The following is a 21,399-nucleotide window of genomic DNA, read 5'->3' as shown; positions in this document are numbered from 1 at the left end:
GACCACAGCCGTGGACATCACCTGACCAAGGGCCCGCGCCGCGACCTTCGTCGCACGAAGGGCGAAGTCGGTGGCAGCGCGGAGTTCCTGCATCGTACCTTGGTCGGGACCACCCTCGTGCAGCTGTTTCAACCCCTTGGCCTGGTAGACCTGCAGGGTTGCCATCGCATGCAGGGCCGAGGCGGCCTGGCCCGCAGCGTGAAAAGCGCGGCCCGCAAGGGCGGACGAGCGCTCACACGCCTTGGACGGGAGACGCGGCCGGCCCCGCCAGGTGGCAGCGCCACGCGGGCAAAGTTGCACCGCCATAGCGCGCTCGACCTGGGGAACCGACGCATACCCCCTGGCCGCCCCGCCATCAAGGGTGGCGAGGGGAGAGGAGCCGGGCAGCGGGCGAGATGAAAAGGGCGCCCGCCAGGTCTTAACCAGCTCCTCGTGCACCTCCGGGAAGAATGGCACCGGGGGAGGGCGAGGCGATGCCGCCGGAGCCGTCCCCAGGAACCAGTCGCCCAGCCGAGAAGGATCGGCCGAGGCCGATGGAGTAACCTCCAGGCCGATCCCCCTGGCGGCTCGGAGGAGCATAGCCGAGAGCTCGGAGTCTGCCTCCGACGGGGCAGCAACCGCGGAGGGGCGCCGCGCCGCCGGAAGAGCGTCCTCACCCCCTGACTCTCCCTCTGACGCAGCGTCAGACATCTCTTCCTCCTGAGGAGCGCCAAAGGAGACGCCCAGCCCGGCTGGCGGGGAGGCGTACTGCTTTGGCATCTCGACGGGGGTATGCTGGCGGGCGGAAGACCGCAGGGCTTTTGGAGCCGGCGGAACGTTCGGCACCGTGACTCGAAATTCCCCCTCGTGCCTCGCCACAGCGGCGGAAAAATTCCGCAGGCCGTGGGGCGCGAAGGGGGGCCTGCCCGCGAGCGAGCGGCGAGTCCTCAGCATTCCCATGGTCATGCTTTCGCAATGAATGCATGAACCATCCGTGAAAGCTGCCTCAGCATGTTCGATGCCCAGACATGTGAAGCAGCTTTCATGTCCGTCCAGTGAGGTGAGGAAACTGCCACACCCAGAAGCGCACGGCCGGAAAGCCATTCTGAAAAGAACGTCTTTACACAGCCGTGAGAAATTGCTCTTTTAGTCCCGGTCTGCCCAGGGAGGAAACCGCGGCACCACTGTGCACTCAATGGGGCTTGCTCGCTGGAACGCAGGAGGCTTTTATGGCCGTGAAAACGGCCGCCCGCGGGACCCCGCTGGCGGCGCCGAGAAATTCACTCTTTTAGTTTGTCTCTTTCAATCGGCGCACACCAGCAGAGAGAGCAGCAGGAACGTGAAGTTTTCCTTTTTCTTCAGGAGAGAAGGCTTGAGCATACCGGCTCTGAAAGCGAAAGTCTGTTTGAGTGATGCGCGCCGCCTTCTTATATACCCGCATGTGCGGGGGAGTGGCCGACGCGCACGTCCACTCGCCAATTTGCAATTGGCCTTTTTTATATAAGGCTCAGAGATGATCGGTCTCTCAGGCGAGATCCCAATGTAACGTCGAAGTGATTCGACTGAAGGGGTAACATGGACTTTCCGCCTTAGCTGGTATAAATAAAAGCCTCACTTGCACACATCACAATTTGACTTGTCTTTTGTTTTTGTTGATTAAGTCTGGCTCCTGACATTAAGATGCTTTGCACTATTAGCCTCCTCTTTGCATTAACAGGTGAGTTTATGGCTGCTTTCATTATGACTAGTTATGTTCACATAGATAAATATTCAGTAACAGTAATTTAACTTCTAAATACAAATGCATTCAAATATATTGCTTGGTAAATGCAGTTACTTGACATTTGGGGGTGTTTTTGGCGTGAAGGTAACAATGCCTCTTGCTGATCAAAGTAAATTGGAGTCCTAGAAGCTGTATAAAGACACATTTTTAAAGGCCACCTAGCGTGTTTAATGTTATGGTAATGAGTGTTTTAATAAGCAGAGATTTTGCAGCAGGTAAATGCCACCATAATAAACCAGCTCTGCAAATACTGTATAAGTTGTTGGCTCTCCTATTCTGAAATTACATGTGCATTCATTACCACAGCAGTGGTTAATACTGTTAAACTAATGTCTGTTCACTTTTTGTGTAGGACTCTGCCAGTCTGCTCTGTTCAGCAAGAGTCACAAAGGAGATGATCCTCTGCTGCAGTATGTGGTCAATAACTCTCTGAGAGAACACCCAGTGTTGGCCAAACTACGACTGGTGGGTAGAAAAACACCTTGGGACATGTGCCACCAGACAAGCAAATCATAATATTAAATGTACTGTAGGATTCAAAACTCTGAAACCACTGTGAAAATGCTTCTGCTTTGCATTTTCTTTTTAATACTGTTGGGTAAAATTTTTATGTTGTGGGTCAAATAGAGTGTTTTCACGAGTTATATTGGCACCACTGAATGTAAACAATGCCTCTGAACCGAACGAAACTCGTATATTTAGCTGATTATTGCTGCTAAAATGGTCAATTATTGTCATGTTTTGGGCTGTGCTATTCGGTCGGACCGGGAAAAACATTTGGAGTACAATTACACTGCCAAAAGTTATAACAAATCAAGAAGAAGAGTGCAAAAAAACTGTCTGAGGAACAAAAGGCGTTTGCGTTTGTGCTTGACAACATTCGTGTTTGTTCTTGTAATTTCCGGTCAGGTAGGTGAAATATTAGACTAATGCTGCGTTCCAGGCAACCTGTAACCCGTGTTTTTCCGACCTTCTACCAGTGAAAGTGCACTGGAACGGCAGTCGAACCCGTGACTTCCCACTTGTGAACTCGTACTAGATCAATGTACACCCAGTTACGAGTTCTGACGTAACATAGCCGCGAAACAACAAAGTCAGCCCTATGCAAGTGGCACACGGCGGAAAAATAGAGCTTAGGACAATATAACATTGCAATCAAATTAATAATAATATAAAAATAATAATAATTCATAAATGTGCCCAGGCAGTTTGGCATGACTTGCCAGGAACGCTACAAAGTCGTGAGTCGTGGTTTGAAGTGGTGATTTACCAGTTAAAAAACCTGCCTGGAACGCAGCATAATATCCTAATTAATACTGTTCGTACGTATCATTGCCACCTATTAACTTTAGTTTGTCAAAATATTGCGCTCTTTTCTGCTTACTAAGTCCTTTCTATATGACTTATCAGATTCCAGACGTTTTTTCCATGGTTTAGACAGCATAAATTAGCATAACAATGTATTCAGTAGTACATTTACTGTGCAATCCATGCTGTTGTTTACATTTGAGTACCGCCAATATGGCCACGCATCCTATGACACTGACCAAACTCTGACATAAGTGCAAACCCTCTATTGGAAATACTCGGATGTAGACAATTGTAGACCAGATTGAATGGTTAATGTACTAGAGAATATGTTGTTTTGCTAATTTATGCTGTCCAAACTGCGGGACAAAATGTGTGAAAGCTCCTAAATCATGTAGAGAAGGACTTAGTTAGCAGGAAAGGGCACAATATTTTGACAAACTAAAGTTAATAGGTGTTAAAGATACGTACAAGCAGTATTAATTAAGATATTAGCCTAATATTTCACCTACCTGACTGGAAAAGATAAGAACAAACACAAATGTTGTCAAAATTCTTGCTCTGAAATTCTGGTTCAGTTTGGCCATCCACAAACACCTTTTGTTCCTCAGACAGCTTTTTGCACTCTTCTCAATTTGTTAAAACATTTGGCAGTCTATAATACTTCAGATGTTTGGCCCAGTCCGACCGATTAGTAGCTACAACCCAAAACATGACAACAATTGACCATTTTCAGCAGCAATAATGAGCAAAATATGCGAGTTTCGTTCGGTTCAGTCAGTGGCATTGTTTACGTTCAGTGCCGCCAAAATGGACGATTGATGACCCATCGTGAAAACACTCTATTTATTGTAGCCTAAAACTTTTAACTGGTCCGAACAAAACTGGCGGACATGTTACCTACTTGTGCAGATGACATTTTCCGGTTAAACTCTTAATTTGGACATACTTGCAAGATCTGTAATTTCGAAATACAGTGATCTATCCACGCTGGTGCCTTGACTGACAGCCCACAAGCACATCTCAAAACATTAGATTCATCCGCACTGAGCCATGCCGAAGCACAAACCACCTAAAGAAGATAATTCCGCAAATAACGGCAGATCTCAAACAGAGATGGCGACAAAGAGGCAAAACTTACTGACTGCAGCTTTAAATATTTATATATCATAACGTCCTTTTCTTGAAAAACTTAAAATTGTCTATATTTCCAGGTTTTAAAGTAGTGTATTTTTTTATTATTTCAGTGTACGTTTAAAGTGACTTTAACTAAACACTACTGTACATGTTATGTTAATATGATCGAGTCTTGATAGATTCGTGTGTAATTTCACGCACTAACACTAGAGGTCAGTAGATGGGAATATATTGCACAAATGTCTTATTTCACCTGTATATTTCTGATTCAAGAGAACTATGGAGGATCCTAATAACCTGATGATGGTGGCAGCTGAGCAGGCTCAGTTTATGGCTAATCTCGCAAAACTCATAGAAGCCAATAAAACTATTGAGATTGGTGAGTGAAACCAACATAATTCATTCAAATATGTGTTTACTTGTCACTATGCTTACCTGTAAACACACACATTTTGCATCTTAGGTATGTACACAGGATACAACGCTTTAAATCTGGCTCTGGTAGTTCCTGAGAATGGACTCGTGGTGGCTTGCGAAATTGATGAGGAATATGTGAAAATAGGCAAGCCATTTTTTAAAGAGGTAAATCAAGACAAAACAGTAGTTCACCATAGTTTTCTGTTAATTTTAATACAGCTGAACTCGTTTTATTAGGACATTTTCACAACTGTAGACAACTGTATCTGTTAAATTGCTTCTCCACAAACACCTACACATGTCTCAGTTTCAATATTGATTACTGCCTGCCACTGCAATAACACAGTCATCAGTATAAAGCCCAGCTGACCAGCACACTTGAGGACCGAGATGCAGATATGTCCATCAGATTACACTGATTGCTGATGGAGACAGATGTGAATGTACACCTGGGTGCTGATATCTGCACAAAGCTAAACATCACAAGTGCTTCATCTACAGTTTTCTCTATTTCTCTTATAATTCAATAGTATGACATTAAAATAACACCCTATATGTATGGGAAAAGCAAAAATGTTTTGTTGTTCACTAGAGATTTACAATGTAAAATTAGAACAAATTATGTTAAACTCTTTTTGTTTTAGGCTGGAGTGGAGGATAAAATAGATATTCGCATTAAACCTGCAGTTGAAACCTTGGGTAAAGATATGCAATACAACTGCAATATATAATTTTATTTATTTATTCAAGTGAAGCTATAGAGAAATCATCCTTGTGTTTTTACAGATGAGCTCCTATCTGCTGGTGAAGCTGGAACATATGACTTTGTGTTCATTGACGCTGACAAGAAGAATTATGAAATATACTATGACAAGTCACTCCAGCTTATTCGAAAGGGTGGCATTGTAGCTATTGATAATGTAAGTATGCAGTACAGTCTATTTAGTTTACTTTGAAACAAACCTATTTGTGACCTTGGACCACAAAACCAGTCTTATAAGTAGCATTTGTAGCAATAGCCAAAAATACATGGGTTAAATTATCTATTTTTTTATGCCAAAAATCATTAAGATATTAAGTAAAGATCATGTTCCATGAAGATATTTTGTACATTTCCTACCATAAATATATAGAAACCTTTTTTGATTAGTCATGTGCTTCATTTGGACAACTTTAAAAGCCATTTTGTTCAAGATTTTGATTTTTTGCACCCTCAGATTCAAGATTTTTAAATAGTTGTATCTTGACCGAATATGTCCTGTGCTAACAAACAATACATAAATGGAAATCTTATTTATTCAGATTTCAGATGATGTATAAATCTCAGTTTCGAAAAATGACCTTTATGACTGGTTTTGTGATTCAGGGTCACATTTGTAAATACAGTGGTGGCCAAAATTCTTAGAACATTAGTATTTTCAGCAGCTAAAATGTTTTTTTTAAGTTATTTCGATATTTTGCTGTAGTGTGTCAGTAGGAAATATCAGTTTACATTTCCAAACATTTGCTATTAATTGTAATAATCCAGTGAGATTTTTGTTTGCACAAAGAGTCTGACAACAGCCAGTGCTCCACACAGAGATCTGATCTCATCATTATCCAGTCTGTCTGGAATGACATGAAGAAACAGAACAAACTGAGACAGACTAAATCCAGAAGAACTGTGGCAACGTCTCCAAGGTGCTTGAAAAGACCTACTTACAAAGCTACCTAAAAAAAACTATGCGTCAGTGCACCTAGGTCAAAAGCTGCTTTAAACACAAAGGTCTCAGTTTGTTCTGTTTCTTCATGTGATTCCAGACAGACTGGATAATTATGATGAGATCAAATCTCTGTGTGGAGCACTGGCTGTTGTCAGACTCATTGTACAAACAAAAATCTCACTGGATTATTACAATTAATGACAAAATTAATGTTTGGAAATGTAAACTGATATTTCCTACTGACACACTACAGCAAAAGATCAAAATAACTGGCTTAAAACCTTTTTTAAGATGGTGAAAATACTAGTGTTCTCATAATTTTGTCCATTACTGTACATACACTCTCAGATAAAAAAGGTACTGCCCCAGTGACAGCTTTTGTACATGTAAAACCAGATAGGTTTAATTAAATTTGGCTTACACATTGTAATGAATAAATCAATTATATTCCCACATTTTCTATTGGTCTCTGAGTAAGCAGGTGTCTCTCTGCTCTTCAGGTCCTCTGGGGTGGACGGGTCATTAACCCGGCTGAAGATGACCTTTCCTCACAGACCATAGACAAACTGAACAAGAAGTTACACAAAGATGAGAGGATTGATCTCAGTATGCTCACTGTTGCAGATGGCCTGACGCTGGCTATCAAAAGATAATCTGGATTATTTCACAACACATAAATCATCTTAATAAAGATTTACATAACAAAAATGTTTTTTAATCTTCTTTTCTAAATAAATAACTAAACTTTTCAGCAGAACTGTCTGGTGACAAAAACTAAGGCGCGTGGCCAAAAAAACTATGAATATATTTTATAAAGCTGAAAAATAAACATTGTAGAAAAGTCTGCAAATCGTATTATTACAAAAAAGCCTTTGCTATTTAATTATATTTTGCTAATTCTAAAGCAGTACAGCTTCATATAGTTTCGTCACTAGATGGCGGCATTACTCTTCAGTTGCAAGTTGTCCTATTCGAAGACATCTGTTGACTTTATAGTCCTTACTTAGCTGTGTGCAACATAACTATTTGATATAAGTACTGTGTTCAACCTCATTATTTTCCTCATTACTTTTTTAACTATTGTTCATCGATATTTAATGTTAGAGTCACAACTAATTAGCTACGTACATCAACTTATTAGATCAACGAATTTATGAAATACATTTTAGATTTTTTTTTTCTGTCGCTAATAGTAATTTTTCATACCTTTTCTCTGATCTAGAAGTATGCACTTACGTAAACTGAACTAGTTACGTTTACTGGGATGCTGACGTTGTACCCTTACAGTTTCGTTTATTCTTAATCTGAGTAATAGGTGGAAAGTGAAACTTATCTCGATATTGTCCCCAAAAAAGGTAACCACCCTACCCTATAAAACCGTCTCCAGTGTATATATTTAACCAGACAACGTTTGGATGAGGAACTCAGAGATTTGTACAAGGTAAGACTTTGTATCTGTTTTTATAATGTGATTAATAATGATATTAATAAGTAAATAAAATAAGCAGCTCTACATAAAGAATAGAAACTGTAAAAAAAAAACTGTTTACAGTAAAAAGAAAATGCTTTAATTATATTAGAATGTCTTTAATCTAGAATAGTTTTTAATTAAGATAAAGTTGAAGTTGCAAGTTTACACACACCTTGCAACATCTACAAAATGTTAATTATTTTACCTAAATAAAAGGGATCATACTTACAAAACGTTATTTTTTATTTAGTACTAATCCGAATAAAACATTTCACATAAAATGCGTTTACATATAGTCCACAAGAGAAAATAATAGTTGAATTTATATAAAAAATTACCCTGTTCAGAAGTTTACACTTGATTCTTAATACTGTGTTGTTACCTGAATGATCCACAGCTGTGTTTTCTTGTTTAGTAATAGTTATTTATGAGTCCCTTGTTTGTCCTGGACAATTAAACGAACCTCTGTTCTTCAAAATAAATTATTCAAGGTCCCAAAAATGTATTTGGTTTTTCAGCATTTTTGAACAGAAGGTTCAAACGCTCACTGATGTTTCTGAAGAAAAAAACAATGCATTAAAAGCCAGGGGTGTAAACTTTTGAACATAATGAAATAGAGCACATTTTCTTATTTTGGCTAAATATCTTTTTTATATTGTTTTATTTCCCAGATAAGATAAGTCAAATTTACCCTGACCTTCAAGCCCCATTTTGTATGATCCCTCTTATTTTAGTAAAATAATTAACATTTTACAGATTCTGCAAGGTGTATGTAAACTTTTGACTTAAATCATATTTAAGAAAGCAAGATATTTTACTGTTTATTTAATGTTTGTTTCTGTAGGTCCTAAGTTCAAAGAAACTTAAAAAGAAAAACTGCAAGACTATAAACATTTGCATCTATTTTGCATTTTAACAATACAGGAATGTCTGAGGACAAGCTTAAACTGTTGTCCTGCCACTTTACATGGGATTTGCAAAAAGATGCTGATCTTAACTTTCTCGAAGTGAAAGTCCGTGAAAGATTAGCAGTGAAATGCGAATATGAAGGAAATCTGAAACAAAGAGATTTAAATTTCTTAGCCTTTATTAAACATCTACAAGGATTTAATGATGAGGCACTTAAGACCCTGCAACTATCAAAGAAGGAACATCCGGACGATGACAGTAATGTGATTGTGACGTATGGAAACTTGGCCTGGGTGCACAGTCTCATGGGCAGTGTGACTAAAGCTGAGACTTACTTAGAGAAAGTAAACGAAATCCTTAGAGCTTTCCCCGCTCCATCTCCAGCAGAGCTTCACAGAGAAGTTCAAAGCGAAAAAGCCTGGTCACTTCTCAAGTTCTCTAGAAAGACCTACATCAGGGCTAAGGAGAGTTTCCTTGAAGCTTTGCAGAAAGAACCGGATGACAAGGAATGGAACACAGGCTTTGCTTTTTCTCTGTTCCGTCTGGAGGGACTGAAGATTGGTCGATACAAGCGTGTAGGGGTTGAAGAGTCTCCTGCTGTGCTCCAGTTGAAGAAAGCTCTGAACCTGGACCCGGACAATCCGATGATTCATGTGTATCTGGGGCTCAAGTGCTACAAGAACACAAAGAACATGAATAACACAGAGGCATGGCAGTACATGACGCAAGCGCTCACGATGGCTCCGGATAACCTCAGCGTTGTTTTGCGTGTTGCAAAGTTCATGAAGAAAGAGCAGCATTATGACAAGGCAATGAAAGTATTGCTGGAAATGCTGAAGAAAGCACCAGACTCGTCACGTTTACATCATGAGATTGCCAACAATTACCGCTGGAAAGCCATGCAGATGAATGACGTACATAATCCAGAGTTGTTGGGCCTTTGCATTCACCATTTAGAGAAGGGCGCCAGTTTAAACCCAGGGTACATCTACCCACAGCTGGAGCTTGCGCTGAGGTATGCAGAGAATAAGCAGACAGCTAAAGCAGAGCAGAAGTTCACTGAGCTGTTTGCCCTTCCTGACCTGAAGCCAGCTGACCGTCAAGCCTGGCATCGCATGTATGGGGATTTCAAACAGTACAGGCTGGGCTCAGAGAAAGCTGCGGTTGAGCATTACAAACAAGGAATGATGCTGGGACGAGTGTCCTCCGAATGGATTGCCTGCAAAAACAGACTGAGAAAAATCCTACAGCGCGACATACGAGACGTATATGAGATTCGGACACTCTTTCATTCCTTTAGAGCTGAGAACACAAATGATTAAGAGAGAACAATTTTATCTGTATTTAAGTTCCAGTCATAGTCCTCACTCATGTAATGAACTTAACAATAACTCTAGTTTTTATTTTTTTGATCCACTGAGTGTTAGCAGAGTTAAATGTGACCCCGGACCACAAAACCAATCTTAAGTAGCACAGGTATATTTGTAGAAATAGGCAAAACAAAATTGTAAAATTGTAAATTTCCTACCGTAAATATATCAGAAACTACATTTTTGATTAGTAATATGCATTTGACCAACTCTGAAGGCGTTTTAACAATATTTAGATTTTTTTGCACCCTTAGATTCCAGATTTTCAAATAGTTTCATCTCGGCCAAATTATTATATCATTAAAATTATTTAATCAGCTTTCAAGAAGATTCTGAAAAAAGATTTTTCAAAAATGTACACTATGACTGGTTTTGTGGTCCAGGGTCACAAATAAAAATGTAATATAAATGTATAATAAATGTATTATAATCTGTGTGAATTAACATAATATAGTATTTATCTGTCTTTTCAAGTGTATTTTATTAATTAAACCGCTATATTGTATACACATTTACTAAAATGAAAGATTTTCATGTAACAAATTGCAAACTTTTTCTTCCTGAAGAGCAATAAATAAACCCTTTCCAGGTTTAAAGTTGAAAATATAGCATATTTTCATTTTTAATTGTTTGACTTTTTGTTATTGTTGTTTATTTACAGGTCAATGACAAAAAAGGGTTTAAGCATAAAAACAATAAGTGTAATACTGCTTTAAATTGTTATTTTTCCAAAAAAAATAAAAAAAATTACAAGTTTTGTGTTTAGTTTATTGCATTTTTGTTTTTGCTTTTCTGAACACACACACACAAAAAAAAAATCCCTAATTTACAGAAGACATCCACTAAAATGTAATTTAATGTAACAATCTTGTCAGGCATATTTACAAGAAAAATAAATTTATGACATATTAAAAGACTAATTACTTTCACCAAAAATAATTAATACAAATTTTAATTCTACATTTTTAAAATTTCCCACTATCCTAGGTTTTGCCCATTTGTCAGAAAGAATTTTTTACTCATTTAAAACATAATAAAATTTAATATGCTTTATTATTCTTTTATATATTTTCAAATGCACATGTCAGAATAAGCATGTTGTTTGAATTTTTACACAAATATTGTGTTACACTGAATGAACACTGAATGAACATAAATATTGTGTTACACTGAACAAATTTTGACATTTTATTCTCCCAAAACTTATTTGAAACCTTTGAAGTAGACACTTTACTTACATAAAATCACTTTTGAAAATTTCTTTTGATTCTTTATTATCTTAACGTCTTTGACCCTTACACGTTTTAGGATTTAGATTTTTTATTATTTCATTTAATGACAAGATTTTTTTTCCTTTATGCCATTTTATGATGCACTGCTGAATGCATGTATCTGAACTGAAGGAAATATTGAACATTATTAGAGGTTTTAGTTGTTCCAACATCTAAAATATGATAAATTATGCTGTTAAATCAACACGACACCTGGTCGGAGCGCAGCAACTTTATTTCAATTTTTATTTCAGTTTCTATTTAAACATATGCAGCAGACATGCACCTAGAAAACAATACTAGCTGGGTAAAGATATGTTAAATTGCTTGTATTTAAAACAGTTTTTTATTTTATTTAGCTGGTTGGCGGGAATTTTGCTTTAATTTAACATTCTCAGATTTTTTTTTTTTATTGAGTTCTAAATTAAAATAATTTTATTATGTTTTAAATTAAAATTAATTGTATTCAATTCAATTCAATTATTTTTTAAATTAAATTAAAATTTATATTAAATTAAATTAAAATCTACTGAATATTTTTCTGTAACTCAGGGTTTTCCTTTCTGTATCTATTCCAATTAATGCCTCTGTCATTAAAGCAAAAAAGGAGACATAATTACAGTATGCTAAATAAGCAAGCACTAGTGGTATGTTACACAGTAAATATAAAGTACTTATTTACAAATTAGATACACTCACATGAGAAAGCAGACTTGTGGTGCTTATGTTGCTATTGGCTGCTCATGTAGAAGCTGTGCTGCTGGATTGATTCCAGCTCACAGTGACCGCTCAGCATGACTGAATGTGCAGAGCTGACTTGTGCTTTTCTGCAGCACAAACATGTACATTATAGCTTGAAGAATGTTGCTACTGCAGTAAAATATCTGCAAATCTGACAATATGAAGAAACAGTAATGTTGTTAAATAATCACACCATCATAGATTAAAATGTCACAGTTCTGCTGAAAATCACATAGCCAACACTATAACATTTTGCCGAACATGCAGGAATACAGTATGGATTTTTATACATATAATAAAATATAACAACAATGCATCAATACCAAAATATAAGAAAACTATTTTAAATATTTAAATTTTATATAAAGTTGTTTTAAATATTCTATTGCCAAATTTACTCTTTAATGGTGCTCATAGTCAGAGGTGGCATAGATCCATCTACACAGCAGTGATAATACTTTGATATTAGGGGCTGATGCGAGTCACAGCAGGCATCATTTAATCTGGCTTTTATGCAACATTATGTCTTTAGACAGAATTTTGAGCAGGCACAAATTGCCATCTCAAGCTACAGTAAAGTTGAATTGTATTATATGTTAAGGGTAACACTTTAGTTTAGGGACCAATTCTCATTAACTAGCTTCTTATTAGCATGCATATTACTAGAATATTGTTTATTTACAGAGCTGAGTAGTACAGTTTATATTTTATAGATGACATAATTACATATTATTAACACAACAGCAATAATTTATCCATGACTTATTGATTCTCCCTAATTCTTAAAGTATTTTTATCTTTTAGGTTTTCCTTTCTAAAAAAGCCTGCTGCTTAAATACATTCAGAAAGTCTTCCAGTTTTGTGGACATTACATCAACTACTGATGAACACATTTATTTCTATTTGAATTATCACTCTGTAGGTTATTTAACCGTGTATTTCTATGTCTTTGGAAAGCTTTTGTCATGCACAAATTCACAAACTTTTTTGTCATCTGATCGTCTTTCACCTATTATATTTACTTGAAGTACCCTTGAGATTTTAAAATAAATATTTAAATAATTTGCATGTTCATTGGTTCACATGACATGAAGGTATACAAATAAAATATTTTAGTACGTTTTTTTATTATTATTTATTTTAAATCAATGTATTAATTATAATGTAACATTATAATGCATTTATTATAATTTTATTTTTTCATTTAAATTTTTTCATTAAACTCATAAACCCCCTGCAGTTCCCTCACAAACACCAGTTTGTTAACAACAACAAATAGAATATATTTTCTTACTCTTTGTATTTTTTTTTTTTTTAAATCAATGTGATAAACAAGTTAGGTCAAAAGTAGTCTAAAAGTAGTCTGATTATATTACCTTAAATGTGTAATATAATTGATTTATATTACTAACTACAAATTTTGTCATGTAATTTGGAATCAGTAACGTATTACAATTCGTAAGTAATCTACCCAGCTCTGGTTATTTATTAGTACTTAAAGCACATATTAATGCCTTTTACATGAGTATGCATGTTTTAGATCCTTAATCTTACCTAAACTTAAAAACTTCCTTAATAACTATTAATAAGCAGCAAATTTGTAGTTTATTGAGGCAAAAATGATAGTTAATAGTTAGTTAACTGTGAGAACTGATCTCCAAACTAAAGTGTGACCAAGTTGGGGTATACAGTAGCTATGCCTTTTAAAAATTTACAGAACTTGCCATTGCTAACCTTGTGCTGAACATCATGAGACTACATGGTGTTTAATATAAAGGGAATTTAGTGCTGATATTTCTGTTACACGTGGATGGCAGGGTTAACAGATTGTCCTCTATTGATAATAGTCAATTAGGCAGTTACTTGCGTTTGAGAAGTTGAAACCCTGAAAGTGAGGATGGTGATGTTATTATTTTTTTATGTAATTAGGCGATAGCCTACATCTTTTTAATAAGGGGGAGTTATAGGCTACTGAGCAAACTTGTGATATGCAATAAAACATTATTTTGTTACTAGTAATAAACTAATTATATTATTACATGATTATTGTAAAAAGTAATATTTACAAAAATAATCACGGGACTTTGATACTAATTTAATGGAAAGCCTGGATTTTGACAATGAAATAAATTACATTAAGACTCCGTTTTCTTTACATTTACTGCACATGTGTATTATAGCTTCGCTAACTTACTAAACAAAACATTTTAAAGCAGAATATGAAGTGGGAATCTGCGGACGAGAGGAGTTGATGTGACGTTACGTCAGTTCCCTGGAGATCGGTGTAGGAGTGAGTGAGTGCGCAGGATGCTGAGCTGAACAGCTGATTCTGTGCATTTAACCAGTATGGACAGCCCTATTCCGCTAACCTAGCATCTATTGCAGTATATAAAGGGAACCATTTCACTAAACGCTGCAAAGCAAAACGCACCAGCCTCACAATGGAGCGTCTTGTTCATTCACCTGGCCGGACACGGGACGAGCACCGGTACCAAACGGCGCGTCCTTCATCACAACTCACCTCAAGGTCTACCTTTGGCTATGGGTCCCCAGCACCGCTGAGAGGTAACGAAATCTTTAGCGAATTCGCCGCTAAAACGGCCGATAGCTTCGATTTTTCAAACAAATATGCAGGAGGAATGAATCTGAGGAAAATTAGTGAGAAAGAATTACTGCAGGGGCTCAATGACCGCTTCGCGGGATTCATCGAGAAGGTTCATCACCTGGAAAACCAAAACAGAGCGTTGGAGAAAGAAATTGAGGCCATTAGATTGAGAGCAAAATCCTCTGCCTCTCTATCCAACGAATATGAATCAGAACTTAGTAGTCTGAGGCAGCAAGTTCATGAGATGGGCCTTCAAAAGCATCAGATTGAGATAAACCGCCAGAACCTGGAGGACGAGTTTAACACTTTGAGAGAAAAGTATGAGAGAGAGGCTCGTGGTCGAGTTGACGCGGAAGACAACATTTCAGTAATAAAGAAATGCATTAATGATGCATACTTAACCAAACAAGAGATGGACAGAAAAGCTAAAGCTCTCGAAGATGAGATCGGCTTCTTGAAGAAAAACCACGAAAGCGAGGTAGCTGAAATGATGGTTCAAATCCAAGAGGGTCATGTGACTGCAGAAATGAGTGATTTTAGTAGAAGTGATGTCACTGCAGCTCTGAGAGACATCAGGATGCAACTTGAAGGTCACACCGACTCTGACATCCGATATGCTGAGGACCGCTTTCGAGCGCAGCTCGCTAAACTGACCAAAGCTGCTGAGGTCAACAGAGAAACTCTCATGGCCACTAAAGTGGAGATTAATGAACACAGGAGACAGCTCCAGTCCAAAAGCATCGAGCTCGACTCCGTCAAAGGTGTGAGAGAAGCGCTGGAGAGGCAGCTGTATGACCTCGAGCAACGGCACAATGCTGAAATCCATCACTACCAGGTAAGACACCACGTGATGCAATTGTTCAGCCTAGAATATTTTTAATCATTCAGTTTGAGGAATTGATAGAACAGTTCTGTTTCAATCACCAGTTCTGTATTCTGTGACTTTGTTCTAATGCATTTCCATTGTGTTTACTTATTCTGTCCATGGTGCAGGACACAATGAGAGAGCTGGAATTTGAGCTGAAAAATGCGAAATATGACATGAGCAGTCATCTGAGGGAGTACCAGGACCTTCTCAATGTCAAAATGGCACTGGATGCTGAAATTTATTCTTACAGGTACTTCTTTGATTGTGCACTGTTTTGCAAACCGTTTTTGAGAAAAACATTCCTGGATTTTTCTCAATATAGTGGACTTCAATAGGAGCCAACAGATTGAAGGTCCAAACTGCAGTTTCAGTGCAGCTTTAAAGAGCTCTACACAACCCCAGCCAAGGAATAAGGGTCTTTTATAGCAAAACAATTGGCCATTTTCTAAAAAAAATAAATTAATTAAATAATAATTTTTATACTTTTCAACCAAAAATTCTCATCTTGCACTAGCTTGACTTCACATATTATGTAGAACATGAAAAGAAAGTCAAACACCCTTTACAAAAAATGATGTTGTATGATTTTGAAGTTGGAGGTTTTTTGCCCCACCCTAACTTTATGAACTGAAGTACACAAACAAAGAACTAACCATCACAGAGCTAGTAAAAGATGAGCGTTTGTGGGGGGGGGGGGGTGCGATTTAGCTAGATAAGACCCTTATTCCTTGGCTGGGATTGTGTAGAGTGCTTTGAAGCTGCACTGAAACTGCAATTTGAACCTTCAACCCGTTGGCACCCATTAAAGCCCACTATATGGAGAAAAATTCTGTAACGTTTTCCACAAAAACTCATGAGACATGAACATCTTGGATGACATTGGGGTGAGCAAATTATCAGGAAATTTTTATAATGGAATTGAACTAATGCTAATCCTTCTTAACAGGTCTCAAAAATCTCATTTATCTTTATTTGATGGTGAATATTGGTTGCTTTCTGTACCTGGTTCTGTCCGCTTGGCAAGTAGTGTTTATCCAGAATTTATTTCTTGTGAGTCCCTTAGCAGTGCATATTAATAGATTGTCAGCTTAATCAGCCAACCAAAGTGCCTGGAAGGTGTAATCTTGTTGATATATCATCACAGAGGCCTTTAAGGAATACAATCATGTATTAAGTGACATAAGTAATTAAAGAGTGAACAAAGCGAGAAATGTTCTACATGACTGTCATATTTAATAAACAGGACGGTTAGGCTCATTTTAATTTCAAATAATGGTTACTAAGTGCTTTTCTTATGCAAATTTGTTGATTAAATGCAATGGGTTTAAGTTTTAACAAGATTGAGTGTCATTTCATGATTTTTGAAATGTCATTAGCCTCTGCATTAAGAAAAGATTAACAGGACACGTTTTTGACAGCATTCATTACAGTGTCATCATATAGTATTACGGTAACTCGGCTGTGACTGCACTGTAATGAATGTTGTCAAAAATGTATCCTATTTATAGTTTATGAAGCCCAGCTTCAAAATGTACAGGCTGTCGTTAATTGGGCATAATGAAGCTGAATATTATTCAGTTTCGTTCTCTTCTATTTTTCAGAAAACTTTTGGAGGGTGAAGAGTCCAGGTACTCTACAATCTCAGATGCTAATATTTCAGTACCATACATTTACAGACAGTCACCCATCTATACTCTCCCTTGTGTCAAAAGGCAGGGGGGAGCAACTCGAAAAGCAGAGCCTCAGTACAAATTTGTTGAAGAGATTATTACAGAGACAACCAGAGAAGATGTGGAGATATCAGACAGTGGCTCTGATAAAAGTGTGGAGGAGAGAGAGGATGAAAAACCAGATGAGGAGAGCAGTGAGAAAGACGCACAGGGTGAAACTCCACAAGAGGTGAAAGATATTGAAGAACCAGTCATGGAGAACGGCAATGAAGCCAGTCCTGAGTTAGAGACAGAGGAAAATGAAGTCAAACCAAGTGAAGAAAAAGAAGATGAGCCAGCAGAAAAAACTCCAGATGATTCTGAGGTACAAAAAGATGCTGACTCTGAACCAACTCAGGACTCTACAGAAGAAGCCACTGGTGAACAAGATAAAGATGAGGAAGTAGACACAAAAGGAACAGAGCACAAAGAACTAAAGGATGACGTGCAGGAAAACGTAGAAGTACCTGAAGAGGAAGGTAAACAAGCTAAAGAGACAGAGAAAGATGTCAACAAACCAGATCTGTCAGAAACACAAGAAATGCCAGAGAAATCAAAAACTGAACCACAAGATCCTGAAGCAACAACTGAAGTGAACACTAAACCTAGTGGACAGACTGAAGATGCTAAAATCTCATCTCAAGAATCTACAACTGAAAAATCAGCAGAGAAAGAGAAAGAATCAACGCCAGTGCAGCCTGTAGAGGAGGATACTCCCAAACCAGATAAACAAGCAGCTCCTGAACATGCTGAGAGTAAAACTACTGGAGAGGACACAAAGGAGGAAACTTCTGCAAAAAAAGACAAATCTGATACTGTGAATGAAGAAACTAAGAAATCTGAGCCTATGGAAGAAGACCAAGAAGATAACAACAAACTAACAGAGAAACCTGTGGGGGAAAAGCAAGAGGATCAATCAAATAAAGACGAAAAGGAACATACACCTGAGGAGCCTTTAAAAGACAGCAAAGTTGAACTGGTAGACAATGTCAAAACAGAAAAAGATGAAAGTATCAAAGCTAAAGAACCAGAAAAGACACAAAAAGAGGTTTCAAAGGATGCAGAAAAACAATCACAACCTGAACAGTCAAAGAAACAGGAGGACAGCAAAAGCAATAGCAGTCTAGAAAGTGTGACAACTGAAAAGACACAAGAAGACCTTTCCAAAGTTACTGAAGACAAATCAAAACCTCAAAAGACACAAACACAGGAGGACCACAAAAGTGTAGAGAGCATCAAAACAGAAAAGGTTGAACACGCTAAGCCTAAAGAAACAGAAAAGACACAAGAAGACCTTTCTAAAGTTGCTGAAGAAAAATCACAACCTGAAAAGACACAAACACAGGAGGACCACAAAAGTGTAGACAGCATCAAAACAGAAAAGGTTGAAACAGAAAAAACACAAGAAGACCTTTCCAAAGCTGCTGAAGAAAAAACACAACCTCAGAAGTCACCAGTACAGGACGACAACAAAACTGTAGACAGCATCAAAACAGAAAAGGTTGAACATGATAAGCCGAAAGAAACAGAAAAGACACAAGAAGACCTTTCCAAAGTTGCTGAAGAAAAATCACAACCTCAGAAGTCACCAGTACAGGATGACCACAAAAGTGTAGACAGCATCAAAACAGAAAAAGTTGAACACGCTAAGCCCAAAGAAACAGAAAAGACACAAGAAGACCTTACCAAAGTTGCTGAAGAAAAATCACAACCTCAGAAGTCACCAGTACAGGATGACCACAAAAGTGTAGACAGCATCAAAACAGAAAAAGTTGAACACGCTAAGCCCAAAGAAACAGAAAAGACACAAGAAGACCTTACCAAAGTTGCTGAAGAAAAATCACAACCACAGAAGTCATCAATACAGGACGACCACAAAAGTGTAGACAGCATCAAAACAGAAAAGGTTGAACATGATAAGCCTGAAGAAACAGAAAAGACACAAGAAGACCTTTCCAAAGTTGCTGAAGAAAAATCACAACTACAGAAGTCATCAATACAGGACGACCACAAAAGTTTAGACAGCATCAAAACAGAAAAGGTTGAAGACGATAAGCCTAAAGAAACAGAAAAAACACAAGAAGACCTTTCCAAAGCTGCTGAAGAAAAATCACAACCTGAAAAGTCACAGATACAAGAGGACCGCAAAAGTGACAGCGTCAAAACAGAAAATGTTGAACGTGCTAAGTCTAAAGAAACTGAAAAGACACAAGAAGACCTTTCAAAACCTGTGGGAGAAAAATCACAACCTGAAAAGTCACAGATACCAGAGGACAAAAAAAGTGACAGTGTAAAAACAGAGAAGGTTGAACATGCTAAGCCTAAAGAAACAGAAAAGACACAAGAAGAACTTTCCAAAGTTGCAGAAGAAAAAACAAAACCTGAGAAGTCACAGATACAGGACAAAAAAAGTGACAATGTAGACAGCATCAAAACAGAAAAGGTTGAACATGTTGAGCCTAAAGAATCAGAAAAGACGCAGGAGGACCTCTCCAAAGCTGAGGAAGAAAAATCACCTGAGAAGTCAAAGAAACAGGAGGACAGCAAAAGCAATAGCAGTGCTGAAAGTGTGACAAGTGGAGGGGAAGCTAAAGTCACAGAGAAACAGGTTGATGAAACACCGAGTAATCAACCCCCCAAAGCCCAGGAAATAACATCTGATGCAAAGCCTGAGCAAAAGGATGCTGAAGAAAGTAAAGAGAAGATACCTGAAAAGGCTGAAGAGGTGGATAGTTTGACGACCAAAGGTAGTGGAACCGACAAGGAGGTTAAAAGTGAAGAAACTGTCTCAAAAGACAAAGAATCTGACAGTGTTGGACATGAAGTGAAGGCTGCAAAATCTGAGACGTCAACCAAAACAGAAGCCAAAGCTCTGGAGAAGACAGAGCAGGTCAAAGACAGCAGCAAGGAGGACAAGGTGGACACCAAAGGTTCAGAAGAAACAACTAAACCCTCTAGTGTAAAGTAGAATATAAACAGTAGAAAATATTGATTAAAATGCCTTTGAGAATAGAGAATGTTTAAATAGCAACCTTGAGCATGACTTTTAGAAACTGCTTCCTGGAAGTGTGATGTTTCTGATGCAAGATGCATGCGTACACTGTGATCTGTGTATATAATGAATGTGGATGAGGAATGTATAAGATTTTATTTTGCTACATCCCTTGCTCTCATCAGCCAAATGTATGTATTAAAAGTGTTAGACATTAACTGAATAAATATTCCAGCATAATCAATGTTTGACAGCATGTTGATTTAAGAGCTTTTCCAACAGGGAAACTACAGTATTGAATTTTGTAAACTGTTTGGTAATGCGGTGGTTTCATGTTCTAATGCTTTTCTACTTATCTTCGATTGCAACACTTGCTAAGCAGTACTTGCATAAGCTTAAACATTCCCTAGTGTCAAAATGACAGCGTCTCATCTATAAATCATTACAAGGCATTTAATTATTGTATGCGTTTCCTAGGAACTTGCTTTAGTTTCTGTACTCAGAAAAGCCTTGCAAAACTGCTCAGTATTTTAGGATGTCTCAATTGTTTTGGGTATAATAGATCATCTTGAGCTGAAGTGAATTACATCCACTTTACAAGGACCCCAAGACCAGGATTAAAGGAGTAGTTCACTTCCAGAACAAAAATTTACAGATAATTTACTCACTACCTTGTCATCCAAGATGTCATGTCTTTGTTTCTTCAGTTGTAAAAAAAAAAATGTTTTTTGAGGAAAACATTTCAGGAATTTTCTCCATATAGTGGACCTCTATGGAGCCTGCGAGTTTGAACTTCCAAAATGCAGCTTCAAAGGGCTGTAAACAATCCCAGCCAAGAAAGAAGTGTCTTATCTAGTGAAGCGTTTGGTTATATTCTCAAAAAAAAAAAAAAAAGAAGTATAATTTGTAGAACTTTTAACCTCAAATGCTCATCTTGTCTAGCTCTGCGATGCGTACTATGTGGATTCTGGTTCAGTACAGTTACGGTATGTCAAAAAAGTCATCATTTTCTCCTCCAACTTCAAAATCATCCTACATCGTTGCAGAAGAACCAACCCATTGTTTACAAAGTGAACGTGCAAAGGTGGTCAAACACCCTTTACAAAAAAAAGGTAAATCCATGATGTAGGGTGATT

At 37.8% G+C, this 21,399-nt stretch overlaps 3 protein-coding genes across 3 annotated transcripts; all 3 read left to right on the top strand.

Annotated features, from left to right (window-relative positions):
• Positions 1–1,575: 1,575 nt before the first annotated feature.
• comtd1 (catechol-O-methyltransferase domain containing 1) lies at positions 1,576–7,029 on the top strand. Its single transcript, XM_073835183.1, has 7 exons — positions 1,576–1,696; positions 2,115–2,227; positions 4,481–4,586; positions 4,671–4,789; positions 5,269–5,323; positions 5,411–5,544; positions 6,828–7,029. Exons 1-7 carry the CDS (start codon positions 1,660–1,662, stop codon positions 6,978–6,980), a joined length of 717 nt encoding a protein of 238 aa, XP_073691284.1. The 5' UTR covers positions 1,576–1,659; the 3' UTR covers positions 6,981–7,029.
• Positions 7,030–8,651: 1,622 nt separating this feature from the next.
• Positions 8,652–10,781, top strand: ifit8 (interferon-induced protein with tetratricopeptide repeats 8). The gene has a single exon (XM_073835156.1). The coding sequence runs from the start codon at positions 8,725–8,727 to the stop codon at positions 10,027–10,029; it is 1,305 nt and encodes a 434-aa protein (XP_073691257.1). The 5' UTR covers positions 8,652–8,724; the 3' UTR covers positions 10,030–10,781.
• A 3,586-nt stretch (positions 10,782–14,367) lies between these two features.
• On the top strand, positions 14,368–20,503 carry LOC141326404 (uncharacterized). Its single transcript, XM_073835155.1, has 3 exons — positions 14,368–15,529; positions 15,688–15,812; positions 17,164–20,503. Exons 1-3 carry the CDS (start codon positions 14,531–14,533, stop codon positions 20,237–20,239), a joined length of 4,200 nt encoding a protein of 1,399 aa, XP_073691256.1. The 5' UTR covers positions 14,368–14,530; the 3' UTR covers positions 20,240–20,503.
• The last annotated feature ends 896 nt before the right edge of the window (positions 20,504–21,399 follow it).

The sequence above is a fragment of the Garra rufa genome, chromosome 2 (assembly GCF_049309525.1).
Source record: "Garra rufa chromosome 2, GarRuf1.0, whole genome shotgun sequence".
Lineage (NCBI taxonomy): Eukaryota > Metazoa > Chordata > Actinopteri > Cypriniformes > Cyprinidae > Garra > Garra rufa.
This window is presented reverse-complemented; position numbering and strand designations above follow the sequence as displayed.

Excerpts from the sequence above, each read along its gene's own strand:
- comtd1 (XM_073835183.1), top strand. The coding sequence starts at position 1,660 with ATGCTTTGCACTATTAGCCTCCTCTTTGCATTAACAG. Across the intron at positions 2,228-4,480 it reads TGTTGGCCAAACTACGACTG|AGAACTATGGAGGATCCTAA; the intron begins GTGGGTAGAAAA and ends TTCTGATTCAAG. Across the intron at positions 5,545-6,827 it reads GCATTGTAGCTATTGATAAT|GTCCTCTGGGGTGGACGGGT; the intron begins GTAAGTATGCAG and ends TCTGCTCTTCAG.
- ifit8 (XM_073835156.1), top strand. The coding sequence starts at position 8,725 with ATGTCTGAGGACAAGCTTAAACTGTTGTCCTGCCACTTTACATGGGAT.
- LOC141326404 (XM_073835155.1), top strand. The coding sequence starts at position 14,531 with ATGGAGCGTCTTGTTCATTCACCTGGCCGGACACGGGACGAGCACCGG. Across the intron at positions 15,530-15,687 it reads CTGAAATCCATCACTACCAG|GACACAATGAGAGAGCTGGA; the intron begins GTAAGACACCAC and ends TCCATGGTGCAG. Across the intron at positions 15,813-17,163 it reads GCTGAAATTTATTCTTACAG|AAAACTTTTGGAGGGTGAAG; the intron begins GTACTTCTTTGA and ends TCTATTTTTCAG.